Source organism: Elephas maximus, chromosome 1 (assembly GCF_024166365.1).
Source record: "Elephas maximus indicus isolate mEleMax1 chromosome 1, mEleMax1 primary haplotype, whole genome shotgun sequence".
Taxonomy (NCBI): Eukaryota; Metazoa; Chordata; class Mammalia; order Proboscidea; family Elephantidae; genus Elephas; species Elephas maximus.
The window spans coordinates 203,424,817-203,439,476 of NC_064819.1; the positions used below are offsets into that span (position 1 = coordinate 203,424,817).

At 42.2% G+C, this 14,660-nt stretch overlaps 1 protein-coding gene across 1 annotated transcript in view; it reads right to left on the minus strand.

Moving 5' to 3' along the window:
* Window positions 1-14,660, minus strand: part of SLC2A12 (solute carrier family 2 member 12) — a 79,184-nt gene that overhangs the window by 5,948 nt on the left and 58,576 nt on the right. Inside the window, 1 exon segment of the mRNA XM_049901517.1 lies at window positions 13,840-13,972. Within this exon segment, the coding sequence (XP_049757474.1) occupies window positions 13,840-13,972 (133 nt within the window).

Sequence of the window (14,660 nt, forward strand, 5' to 3'; positions counted from 1 at the left end):
GATCTCTGAACGTTGGCATAATCTCAGGCTTGGTTATGGACCTCATCCTCTGCTTTATCTACACTCTAACTACATGATCTCATCTGGTTCCATGACTTAAATGCCACTTAAAAGCTGATGGCCTCCCAAGTTGGACTCTGAGTGCCTCCAGAATTCCAGACTTGCATAGCCAACTGCGTACTAATAATATATCTATTTGATGTCTAGTGAACATCTCAAAATTAACATACCAAAACAGCGCTCATCTCCCCAGCCCTGAAACCCAATCCTCTTCCAGGCTTCCCTATCTCAGCAAATATACCACCATCCATCAAGTTTTTTGAGCTAAACATTAGGTGTCCTTGCCTTGTTGTTGTTAGATGTTGTCCAGTTAGATGTCCACTCACAGTGACCCTATGTCCTTGCCTTACTCTTCTCCAGTTTATTCATGAGCTCCAGCTGTGTACCCAGGAATTGTTCTAGGTTCTGGGAAACAACAGTGAGCCTTCAGTCTGCCTGGTGTGTTCAAGATATAGCAAAAAGGCCAGTGTGGTTGATGAGAGCAAAAGGTGGGGGGGTGGGGTGGGGGGAGTAGTAAGATATGTAGGGCTTTGGAGATCATCAAGGTTTTTCTTTTGAGATGGAGAACCACTGGAGGATTTGAGCAAAGCAATGTCTTAAAGGGATTACTTTGGCTGCTGTGTTGAGAACAGATAGGATGGGAACAAATATGGAAATGGGAGCCAAGTAGATGACTATTTCAATAATCCAAAAGGGAGATGATAGTGACTAAAATCAGGGTGGTAACAATAAAGGTGGTCAGGCTCTGGATATATTCTGAAGTAAGATATAACAGTTTCCTGACAGACTGAATGTGGGGTGTGAGAGAAAGACATCAGAAGACTCCAAGTTTTGTGGCCAGAGCAAGTAGAAGGATAAAGTTGACCTCAACTGGGATCCATAAGACTAAGTGGAATAGCGTTGGCGGGTATCAGCAGTTCAAATTAGGGTATACAAAAATTGAGATTTGACAACTTTGAATCGTGATGTTCATGAAGAATAGTGAATATACAATGGACTGCCAAAAGAATGAACAAATCTGTCTTGGAAGAAGTACAACCAGAACGCTCTTTAGAAGCAAAGATGGCGAGACGACATCACATATACTTTGGACATGTTATCAGGAGGGACCAGTCCCTGGAGAAGGAAGGACATCATGCTTGGTAAAGCAGGGGGTCAGCGAAAAAGAGGAAGACCCTCAAAGAGATGCATTGACACAGTGGCTGCAACAATGGCTCAAGCATAACAATGATTGTGACAATGGTGCAGGACTGGGCAGTGTTTTGTTGTACATGAGTTGGAACCAAATCGACGGCACCTAACAACAACAAAAAGATTGAGATATCTGTTAGACATGTGAAAAGACATGTAGAATAAGCAGCTGAATATACAAAACCTCCAGGTCAGGAGAGAGAACTAAGCTGGAGATGTAAATTTAGGAGTAGTGGCATATGTTGTTGTTAGCTGCTGTTAAGGCAGCCCCTGACTAATGGGGACCCTACATGTTTCAGAATAGAATTCCTCCATGAGGTTTTCTTGGCTGTAATCTTTATGGAACAAGTTCATCAGGCCTTTCTTCTGCAGAGAACTGGCAGCAGCAGAACGAGAAGCGCAGCTCCAGACAGTGCCGGAGCTCACCCACAGAGCAAGAGAGCTGCATGTCTGTGCGCAGGAGGGTTCCTGGCAGAGTGGGGTGCCTCCAGGCACTTATCGGTGGAGCTACAGAGTTTTGGAGCACTTGCCCCAGCAAGACAGATGCGGGCGTGAGGCCTGAGGAGCTGAGAGGCCAAGAAACCAGGAAGCAGAGCTGAAGAGACAAGGAACAACAAGAAGCCTAGCTGCCTCAGTCTCAAAAGGTATGGCCATGATCTCAGGGGTTACAAAGGGTAAAGCCACGACCTCTGATATTTCTAAGGGTGGAGTTGCCACTCAGATGGACTAGGAGAATGGTACACCTAAAGCCGAGGGAGCAGAGTTGCTGTCATAGTGGGCTTGGAAAGCAGAGCTGAAGCCCAGGGCCCAGGGGCCTCCACTCAGAGCCACTGGGTGGTTTCAAATCGCCAACCTTTAGATTCGTGGTTGATCACAAACCACTTGAGATGACATAAAAGCCATAACTTTATCTGAGATCAACGAGCCAGTGAAGGTGGTAAAGAAGTGGTCAGAAGACTAAACCCTGGGGCCCTCTAACTTTAAGATCGTGAGAAGATGAAATGGACCCAGCAGGAGTTGCTGAGGAGGAGTGAGTCATATGGTAGGAGAAAATGAGGAGGGGGATCCCAAAGGTGGTGAAGTAGGTATTCCAGGAAGAAGGACATGCTGAGTCAATGCTGGGGATGGCCTTTAAGATGAAAGATAATTGACCAGGGGTTTAGTAATTTGGAGGTTATTGGAATGTTAAAAAAAAAAAAAAGAAGTTTCAGCAGAGTAGAAGTCTGATTGGAGGGGGGCTCATGAGAGAATGAGAAGAACTTTGCTTTAAAATCATAGCAGAGAAATGGCAAAAACTGCAGAGGGAAATGAGACCAATCCCAACCCTACCCCCTTTTCTTTTCAAGTGCAGTGAAAAAGTACTAAAGTATTTTAAAGAAGGGGAAGGAATTACAGTATGTTTCTATACTGATAAGAATGACCAAGTGGTGGGTAAAATATAGGTGATGTAGGTACAGCAGGGACACTTGTTGGAGAATGTTCCAGACTGGGGAGAGGGTACGAAGGGGTGGTTTCACATATAAACGGTGTAGTTAACATGAAGCAACTGGTGAGATGGTGGGTACAAATATTGATGTGTGGGTTGATATGTAAGGTTGTGGAAGTTCCCTTCTGAGTATGCCAGTTCTCAGTGAAGTCTGAAGCAAGGCCATCAGCAAAGATCAAGGAGGGCTGAGGAGAAGGTGGGAAGTGTCATGGACCGAATTATGTCCCCCCCCAAATGTGTGTATCAATTTGGCTGGGCCATAATTCCTGGTATGGTGTGATTTTCCTATATGTTGTAAATCCTGCCTCTATGATGTTAATGGGGGAGGATGGGCTACAGTTTTGTTAGTGAGGCAGGACTCAATCTATAAGATTGGATTGTGTCTTGAGGCAATCTCTTCTGAGATATAAAAGAGGGAAGTGAGCAGAGAGACAGGGGGCCTTATACCACCAAGAAAGCAGCTCCAGGAGGACAGTGTGTCCTTTGGACCCGGTGCCCATTTGCGAAGAAGCTCCTAGTCCAGGGGAACATTGATGAGAACGCTGACAGAGAAAGCCTTCCAGCTGGAGCTGATGCCCTGAATTTGAACTTTTAGTCTACTTTACTGTGAGGAAATAAACTTCTCTTTGTTAAAGCCATCCACTTGTCATATTTCTGTTATAGTAGCACTAGGTGACTAGGACAGAATTTGGTACCGAGACAGTGGGGTACTGCCCTAACAGATACCTAAAAAGTGGAAGCGGTTTTGAAACTGTGAATGGATAGATGAGCAGCAGCAGCAGAGGTCCAGCAGCAGCAGAGAACCTGCAGTGGCAGAGAAGCATCAGCAGCAGAGAACTGGCAGCAGCAGAACCAGAAGGCCAGCTTCAGACAGCGCACAGCACCGGAGCTCACCCACAGAGCAAGAGAGCTGCATGTCTGTGCGCAGGAGGGTTCCTGGCAGAGTGGGGTGCCTCCGAGCACTTATCGGTGGAGCTACAGAGTTTTGGAGCACTTGTCCCAGCAAGACAGATGCGGGCATGAGGCCTGAGGAGCTGAGAGGCCAAGAAACCAGGAAGCAGAGCTGAAGAGACAAGGAACACAAGAAGCCTAGCTGCCTCAGTCTCAAAAGAGGCTACAAAGGGTATAGCCATGGTCTCTGGTATTTCTAAGTGTGGAGTTGCCACTCAGATGCACTAGGAGAATGGTGCACCTAAAGCCAAGGGAGCAGAGTTGCTGTCATAGTGTGCTTGGAAGGTGGAGCTGAAGCCCAGGGTCCAGGAGCCCTCCACTCAGAATCTAGAGAATGTGGCCAAAACCTAGAGTCTCGAGGGCAGGGCCGTTGTATAAATTGTCTCAGAGAACAGAGGGTTATTTTCAAAGCCTTGAGGGCTAATGTAATGTGTTATGCTGACTTGCTTGGTGCTTGTTATCCCTTCTTTTCCTCCAGTTTCTCCCATTTGTAATGGAAATGTCTAGCTTGTGCCCGTTCTTCCATTGTACCTTTGGAAGCAGATAACTTGAATTCTAGATTTCACAGATGAGCAGGAATTTTTAGATTTTGGACTTGGAATTAGGACTTTTGCTATGATACGATGAAATGAATATGTTTTGCATGTTGTAAGGATGTGATTTTGGGGGGGCCCAAAGGGTGGAATGTATTGGATTGAATTATGTCCTCCAAAAATGTGTGTATCAGTTTGGCTGGGCCATGATTCCCGGTATTGTGTGATTTTCCTATATGTTGTAAATCCTGCCTCTATGATATCAATGAGAGAGGATGGGTGGCAGTTGTGTTAGAGGGACAGGACTCAGTCTACAAGATTGGATTGTGTCTTGAGGCAATCCCTTTTGAAACATAAAAGAGAGAAGTGAGCAGAGAGATGGGGGACCTCATACCACCAAGAAAGCAGTGCCGGGACCAGATCACGTCCTTTGGATCTGAGGTTCCTATGAGGAGAAGCTCCTAGTTCTGGGGAACATTGATGAGAAGGCCAACAGAGAAAGCCTTCCCCCTAGAGTTGATGCCCTGAATTTGAACTTTTGGTCTACTTTACTGTGAGGAAATAAACTTCTCTTGGTTAAAGCCATCCACTTGTGGTATTTCTGTTATAGAAGCACTAGATAACTAAGACAGGAAGGTTTAAAAGAGAGAGGTGGTATTGAGGAGTTGTCTAGGAGAAAGGCAGGATTAAAGGACTAGGGGCATATATGATTACCAGACAGCACTGAGGACTGAGGTCAGTGGTCATGAATTAAAATGAGGCCCTCCATTATGCTTGTTTGCTTTCTCCAGCCATGTTCAGCTGTGTGACTGCAGACATTCATTTTTTAACCAAACAGTTGCTATCAGTTCTGACTCATGATGACCTCATGTGTGTCAAAGTAGAACTATGCTCCATGGGGTTTTCCATGGCTGATTTTTTGGAAATAGACTTGACCTTCCAACCTTTCAGTTAGCAGCCAGGTGTGTTAACTGTTGGCATTATTGGGGACTCCACCAATACTCACTAGGCATTCCTTAAAATGTAAACCAGATCCCATCACTCCAGGCTTAAAATACTTTAGTAGCTTCCCGTTGCACTTCAGTGAAATCCAAACTTCTCACCCCATCCTGCAAAGCCCTACACAATAGCCTCTACCTCCTTTCTAATATAATCTCCAAGAATCTACCTTCCTGGACTTTTTTCTGTTCTGGAAACAAGTCAAGCGTATTTTCTTTTTTTTCTTTTTATAGTGCTTCAAGTGAAAGTTTACAATTCAAGCCAGTTTCTCATACAAAGATTTATACACACATTATTATGTGACCCTAGTTTCTCTCCCTACAATGTGACAGCACACTCCTTCTCTCCACCCTATATTTCCTGTGTCCATTCAACCAGCTCCTGTTCCCCCTCTGCCTTCTCATCTCGCCTCCAGACAAGAGCTGCCCACATAGTCTGATGTGTCTACTTGAGCTGAGAAGCACACTCCTCACCAGTATCATTTTGTGTCTTATAGTCCAGTCTAATCTTTGTCTGAAAAGTTGGCTTCAGGAATGGTTTTAATTTTGGGCTACCAGAGAATTCGGGGGCCGTGACCTCTGGGATCCTTCCAGTCTCAGACCATTAAGTCTGGTCTTTTTACTAGAATTTGAGGTCTGCATCCCGTTTTTCTCCTGCTCCATCAGGGATTTTCTGTTGTGTTTCCTGTCAGGGCAGTCATTGGAGGTAGCCAGGCACCGTCTAGTTCTTCTGGTCTCAGGTTAATGGAGTCTTTGGTTTATGTGGCCCTTTCTTTCTCTTGGGCTCATGTTTTCCTTGTGTCTTTGGTATTCTTCATTCTCCTTTGCTCCAGGTGGGTTGGGAGACCAATTGATGCATCTTAGATGGCCGCTTGCTAGTCAAGCTATGCCCTCTGCTTGAATTCTTTTTGCTCCTCTCCTCATAGGATTGGCTTTTTGTTATCACCCAGATTTAATCTTAAATATTACCTCTCAGATCAACCTTCTCAGAACACCCGATTGAAAGTAGCCCCCCAATCACTATCATATTAAAAACCCATTGCCTTTGAGTCAATTCCAACCCTATAGGACAGAGTAGAACTGCTCCATAAAATTTTGAAGGAGCAGGTGGTGAGTTCGAACTGCTGACCTTTTTGTTAGCACCCGTCTCTCCTAACTACTGTGCCACCAGGGCTCCACTATCATTAAAAAAAAAAAAAAATCATATTACTGCGTTTTAATTCACCTCATGGCAGTTTTACTGGCTCATCCATTGTTGTAGCATCTAGAAAAGTACCTGGCACATAATAGATGCTCAATAAATATTTATTGAATAAATGAATTTGGATGAATGAACAAATGAACACACAAAATTAATGACTAAAAGTGAAAAATAATTTAAGCCTCTGAACTAAAATATTTACAAAACATTAACTTCTCTTGTTTATTTTCTCTATTTGTTCCACTCAAACTGGGGAGAAGAATAGAAGTCACAGCTGAAAGAGTAAATATGGTGAATAACCTGTTTTGAGTTTGTAGCTGGCAGGGCGGAAGTTCAAAACAAAATTCTTTCAAATTACATTATTGTAGAGATCTTTTCTGACCTCAGTCAGCTGAGTCATTCCTTATTTTATAATAAACTTAAGTTGAGCTCAACTCTTTTACCCCTACGAGAGAGAAAAATGTTAAACAGCATGTAGCATTGAATTTGAAGTTAATTCGATGTTATAAATAGTTTCCTTTCTTACTCCTTAGAATACTCATTGGGATTTATATATCAGCACTATCTGTTTCCCTGGTGACAAAAGTCGATTCGTGGTTTATTAGCTCCTAAATTTATATTCTGTTAACTCAGCTGGGTCCTTCCTCAATCTTCAAATTTACATCAGTTTCCAGCAGGTTCAGTGGGCTTGCCACTGCCCCGCCTTTCCTTAAGTAATTTGATAACTTTTTAATACCATTTTTTTATGTCTGACATTTCCTTGTTTAACATACATAAACCTTGTTTAACATACATACTTCATGCATACTTTGGTCAATTTGCATAATACAGGCTGCTTACATTTTCATTTTAAAAGCATTTGCCAACTTGCTGCTTCATGCTAAAACAAGCCCCGGGCTCTCTTACCCAAAAAAACCACCGCCATTGAGTCGATTCTGACTCATTGCAACCGTATAGGACAGAGCAGAAGTGCCCCCATAGAGTTTCCAAGGAACGCCTGGTGGACTCAAGCTGCTGACCTTTTGGTTAGCAGATGTAGCTCTTAACCACTATGCCACCAGGGTTTCCCCCAGCCCTGTATTATCGCATAAATAGGAGTTAGCCAAGAGTTCTAAAAGCAATTCTTTTTCCTCCTTGCCCTCAGAACTGGGCTTCCCCCCAACTATACCGCCTTGGTGCTGCTGCTGCTGCTATTCAGCAGCAGTGTGTTTGCTGGTGTTGAATAATTTGAGGGGGAATCAACAGGCTGAGAGATGTGTGCCTTCCTTCTTAGCCTCCATTAAGCTCTCACATCCAAGGAAGGCAATAACTGGGTAACTCTTTGCAGTTTCACCTACATATATCCAAAACCAAACCCGTCTTCGTCGAGTCGATTTTAACTCATAGTGACTCTATAGTACGGAGTGGAACTGCCCCATAGAGTTTGCATGGATTGCCTGCTGGCTTGGAACTGCTGACCTTTTGTTAGCAGCAGAGCTCTTAACAACTATGCCACCAGGGTTTCTAACTTACATATAGAATTTTAAAAAGTATTCCCATGAGGGCACTACTTATTCAAAGGCACTACTTGTTGACCCCAAATTATTTTTTTAGTACTTGGTTTTTTCTTTTAAAGGATCCTTTGTAAATTGAAGGAAAAACAGCTGGGGAAAAGGAGTATGAAAGGGAAGCATGCGAGAAGAATCTGATAGGAAATTTAATATATTCTGATGGTAGAAACAGCTGTGCATCTGGGATGCCTCCCTGTGCTGACAGCATCTACTCTGCTCTTGTCTCTTTATCATTTATCTTCCAAAGGATAGATGGTCAGTGCAGACATTTCCTTGTTTTTGAGTCACCCACTAGAAAGTGTTTTACTAGAATGTAAGCTCCATGAAGAAATTTTTCTGGTTTGTACATTGCTATAGAAATCTCTGAGTGGTGCTAATGGGTAAGCTCTCAGCTGCTAACCAAAAGGTTGGAGATTTGAGTGTGCCCAGAGGTACCTAGGAAGAAAAGCCTGGCAGTCTCCTTCTGAAAAATCCACCAGTGCAAACACCATCTTTGCCCAGATAACTCCCTCCGGATTCAGCTCTGTCATGATTTTACAGAATCAAATCTTCCAACACCCTGTACTGCAATGGTCTGTTTTCTTGTCTGCCTCCTAAAGTAAATAAGCTATGGATTCTTTATCCCCTGTGTCTTCAGTTCTTCCCTAGTACAGTGTCTGACCAATGGTAGATGGTCAACAAAGAGTCAACATCTGAAGTGGTGAGGAAGATGGTGGTATGGTATAGCTAGTATGTCTCACTTATCTTTAATACATACAGTACGTTATCCTCCTCCATCGCACAGATGGTGTTGAGCATAGATTAGATCATATCCCATGATGCACTGATTAAAACCTGTGCAGTTTATACTGTGTCTATGACATGGACAATGGAAACCCTGGTGGTGCAGTGATTAAGTGCTACGGCTGCTAACCAAAGGGTCAGCAGTTTGAATCTGCCAGGCACTCCTTGGCAACTCTATGGGGCAGTTCTACTCTGTCCTGTAGGGTCGCTATGAGTCGGAATTGACAGCACTGGGTTTGGTTTTGGTATGACATGGACATGAGGATTCCATCTTCATATTCAATCCCCACACACAATGAATTCAGACCTCATCCACAAGTCATCAAATTAAACAGAGGATACTTCTTAATTGCTAGGAATCGATATTAAGTTTGGCACTGTAGACGTTACACAAGAAAGATAATGAGCAAAAACATTCCTGACAACCAAAAGCTTTATAATGTAGTTAAGGAGGTGAAGCCACAAGAGTGTTAGCTAAGGCAATATAGAAGAAAATGGGACTAGAAAATATTGAAAAACCAAGAGAAAGCGATGCTTATCCAGGACTAGATTTAGTTACGGCTTCACAGATGAGAATTTGAGTTGACCCTTAAGGCATAAGGATGTCTGGCTAAATCTTCAAAGATAACTCTAATGCAGGAATAGACAAAGATAAGAGTCATTGAGGTAGGAGGGGAACCAGGGAAAATGATTATTGCAGAGGAGCTAAAAGAGAATTTCAGAAAAGAGTAATTATGGAAGATTAAGTGTGGCCACAAATTCTTTGTCCTTCATCCTATCAAGAGGTTAAGTCTATTTCTAATCCACTTGAACCTGGGCAGGCCTTGTGACTTGCTCTGACACTAGGAAGTAGAGGTAGCGATGCTGTGTAAATTCCAGAACTTAAGACTTAAGAGGCCTTGCAGCTTCTGCCTTCACTACCTTGGAAATGTAGACTTGAGTCTCACGTGGGGGAAAGCCACATTAGCCTCCTAGAGGATGAGAGCCATGTGAAGGAGAACTGAAACTTCCCCCACTGACAGCCAATACCTCTTGGACCTTCCAGTCCAACTGACCCTCCTGTTGATGGAGCCACATGAGTGAGTCCAGGTGAAACCACCAGAGGAACCTCCCAGCCAAATCTAAGGATTCATGAGAAACAGTAAATGATTGTTGTTTTAAGCTATTATACTTTGGGATGGTTTGTTACGCAGCAATAAGTTGTTGTTAGGTGCTGTGAGTCAGCTTCCACTCATGGTGACTCTATGTATAACAGAAAGAAACGTACAATCCTACGTTTGTTGCAATGTTAGAGCCCCTTGTCGCAGCCACTGTGTGAATTCATCTTATTGAGGGCCTTACTTTTTTTTTCCACTCACCCTTATCAAGCATGATCAGGAGCAACTGGTCCCTCCTGATGACATATCCAAAATAAGCGAGATGAAGTCTTGCCATTTTTGCTTTTAAGGAGTGTTCTGGCTGTACTTTCTCCAAGATAGACTTGTTTGTTCTTCTGGCAGTCCACGGTATATTCAATATGCTTCGCCAACACCACAATTCGAATGCATCAATTCTTCTTTGGTTTCCCTTCTTCATAGTCCAGTTTTTGCACGCATATGAGGGAATTGAAAATACCATGGCTTGGGTCAGGTGCACCTTAGTCATCAAAGTTACATCTTTGCTTTTTAGGACTTTTTAGAGGTCTTTTGCAGCAGATTTATCCAATGCAATACATCGTTTGATTTCTTGACTGCTGTTTCCATGGGCATTGATTGTTGATCCAAGAAGAATGAAATCCTTAACGACTTCAATTTCTTTGCCATTTATAATGATGTTGTTCATTGGTCTAGTTGTGAGGATCTTCATTTTCTTTATGTTCAGGGACAATTCATACTGAAGGCTCTCTTTTACTTTCATCATAAGTGCTTCAAGTTGTCTTAATTTTGGGCAAGCAAGGTTGTATCATCTGGATATCTTAGGTTGCTAATGAGTCTTCCTCCAATCCTGATGCCGAGTTCTTTTTCACATAGCCCAGTTTCTCGGATTATTTGTTCAGCGTATAGATTGAATAAATGAGGTGAAAGAATACAACCCTGCTGCACACCTTTTCCAATTTTAAACCTGGTGTGCAGCAGGCATAGGGAGGGAAGAGAATTGAAGGAAAATTGACAGATTTGGCTACATGGCTGTTCTGATATCTCTGTTCTGGAAAAGGCATGAAGCTATCAGGAATAGTCTCATTTTACAAATGGTGTTATTGTTAGGTGCTGTCGAGTCAGCTCAGACTCATAGCAATCCTATGTACAGCAGGATGAAACAGTGCCCTGTCCTGTGCCACCCTCACAATTATTGTTATACCTGAACCCATCGTTGCAGCCACTGTGTCAATCCTTCTCTTTGACAGTCTTCTTTTTCACAAGACCTCAACCATATGAGAAATTAGCCCTGCAATTTGATATTTAACTTAGATCTTGAATTAAAAGTATTTCTGCTTACTAAAGTAAAATATATTAAAGCTTATACCATTTAAAAATGTATAAAGTAAAAAATGAAAGTTTTCCATAATCCTACTTTCTACCCAGAACCAAAAAAACCCCGACTCATAGCGACCCTATAGGATGGAGTAGAACTGCCCGATAGAGTTTCTAAGGAGCGCCTGGCAGATTCGAACTCCTGACCCTTTGGTTAGCAGCTGTAGTACTTAACCACTACGCCACCAGGGTTTCCATCCTACTTTCTATATTCCCCAAAAAGCCAGCATTAACAGTTTGGTCTATATAAATATATATGCACACATATGCCTACCACCATATCACCTATCAAATTTATTCATCCCTCAGATAAAAGGGAAACCCTGGTGGCGCAGTGGTTAAGTGCTACAGCTGCTAGCCAAAACATTGGTGGTTTGAATCCACCAGGCACTCCTTGGAAACTCTGTGGGGTAGTTCTACTCTGTCCTGTAGGGTCACTATGAGTTGGAATCAACTCAACAGCAACGGGTTTGGTTTTTCTTTTTTTCCCAGATAAAAGTGGAAGAATCACCATGACCATAATTTCTGAAGAAGTCATACATTTTTCTCTAGTGTACTGAAAGTGTTCTTTTTTTTTGTGGTAAATGTATATATAACAAAACATTTGCCAGTTCAACATTTTTTTACATGTATAATTCAGTGACATTGATTATGCTTGAAAATGTTTTTAAAAGAAAGCCACAAATTGGAAATCTGTAGTTTCTTCCCATTATATTAAACCCAAGAATATGTGTCCCTATGTTTCCAAGTACAATGACTTAAACTAGGAAAGTAATAAGCTTCCCTTCGTTCCTAACCCATTTGCATTACCTCCTTCCCCAGGGCACTGTCATAGCAGTTAGAGCTGTGAGTTTTGCTACTAAAAGAGTAGGGGAATTTCCTACAAATTTTAAGTTAACTTGCTTAAACAGTCTCTCCGTGTGATGCTCATTTAGCCAGTTTTCTAACCCTGGTGGCATAGCAGTTAAGTACTACAGCTGCTAACTAAAAGGTCGGCAGTTTGAATCCACCAGGCACTCCTTGGAAACTCTACGAGGCAATTCTATTCTGTCCTGTAGGGTCACTATGAGTTGGAATCTGCTTGAAGGCAATGGGTTTGGTTTTGGTTATTCATATATAAGAAACTCTTTATCTTTCTTAAAATTACCCTGAGTGTGCCATACTTACAACAATTGTGGACATTTAAGTCCAGTGTTTCTGTTTATCTTAGCCTTAACAAGGGTTTAGAGACCCTGGGTGGTACAAATGTTTAACATGCTTGGCTGCTAACCAAAAGGTTGGAGGTTCAAGTTCACCCAGAGGCACTGTCTTAGTTATCTAGTACTGCTTTAACAGAAACACCACAAGTGGATGGCTTTAACAAAGAGAAGTTTATTCTCTCATAGCCTAGTAGGCTAAAAGTCCAAATTCAGGGCGTCAGCTCCAGGGGAAGGCTTTCTCTCTCTGTTGGCTCTGGAGGAAGGTCCTTGACATTAATCTTCCCTTAGTCTGGGAGCATCTCAGTGCAGGAACCTCAGGTCCAAAGGACTTGCTCTGCTCCTGGCACTGGTTTCTTGGTGATATGAGGTCCCCCTGTCTCTCTCTCTCTCTCTCTCTCTCTCTCGCTTCTCTCTTTTATATCTCAAAAGAGATTGGCTTAAGACACTATCTAACCTCGTAGATCTCATTAATGTAACTGCTGATAAACCACCTCATTAACATCACAGTGATAGAATTTACAACACAAGGAAATCACATCAGATGACAAAATGGTAGACAATTACACAATACTGGAAATCATGGTCTAACCAAGTTGACAGATATTTTTGGGGGACACAGTTCAATCCATGACAGGCACCTAGAAAGAAAGTCCTAGTGATCTACTTCAAGAAAATCAGCCATTGAAAACCCTATAAAACACAGTTCTACTGTGATACACATGGGGTCCCCATGAGTTAGAATCCGCTCAACAACAACTGGAAGACAAGAGTTTAGGGCACAAAGAAATCTATAAGTCTGATAGAGATGGAAGAGCTGAACCCATAGTCTAGTTCAGGGTGAGCATGACATCTCAAGGCCTACCTGAAACCCCAAAGAAAACCTCCTGTGTAAGGGAGCCTGGGAGATGGGAGATCTTGATGTTCTGTGATTATTACCGAAAAGAGCTTTGAAAGATTACTTGTTAGAAAGCACTGGTTACTCTAGTTCCTTAAGGAGCCCTGGTGGTGCAGTGGTTGAAGTGATTGACTGCTAACAGAAAGGTCAGCGGTTTGAAACCAGCAGTGGCTCTGCAGGAGAAAGATTTGGCAGTCTGCTTCCAAAGAGATTTACGGCCTTGGAAACCTCATGGGGTCGCTATGAGTAGGAATTGACTCGATAGCAGTAGGTTTGTTTTATTTGGCGGGGGGGGGTATTCTAGTTCCTTAGCTGAGTTGCACAAATTAAAGGCAGTTGAAACCAGAATTACATTTTGAAGCACGATCTTACACAAAAAGGAATATCTTAAAATAATTTCAGACATTATTATTTAGTCATATATAAAAGCTGCTTTTTTAACCAAAGAGTGTTGTTCAGAGAGCGATGTACGTAATACTCACGCTTTTGCTAGCTCCATTGATATTTGTTCCAAAGAGCATCCTTTTGTTTCAGGTATAAACACAACAACAAAAGCCAGGGAGGCTAGGCTCATTATTGTATATATAAAGCACACCCACGGCAGGCCAACAAGGTCTACAAAAGACAAAAGAAATTGGTTGGAAATATGTTTTGTGTTGCTTGGATCCCATTTGTGGACAGCTGCTTTTCAGAACACATACGAAGCCATATGTATTTTCAAACACGCCAGTAGTATCCAGGGAAATAGGAATCACAAACGAAAAATATAGTCAGACTCTGAAAGTTTCATTTGTACAAACTACTCCAGCTTTCTCTGGTGAAGTAAATAGCCATGTTATAACTATCACAGTTTAAACCATTACCATCTTCTTGGTAGCATGCTTTTCTTTTTCAAAATAGTAATATATTATTATTAATACCAAAACAAAACAAAACAAAAAACTCCTGCTCATGGCAAAAGCAGAGCCTCAAACAACACAGAAACAAAATGCAGAAAGTAAAATATCTCCTCTCCCTTGCCCTCTGCAATTCCTCTCCTTGGGAATTACCACTATAGCAGCTTGGTTTCTTTGGTGGTCAGCATTTTTAATGACATACAGATGGATTTTTCTTGAAATGAGCTCACCCTTCTTTACTTTGATTTGAATAAATCACTTCATGCTGGCAATAGTTCATTATTTATTTTTTGTTTATTTATTGTACTTTAGATGAAGGTTTACAGAACAAACTAGTTTTTCATCAGTTAGTACACACATTGTTCTATGACATTGGTTAACAACCCCACGACTTGTCAACACTCTTA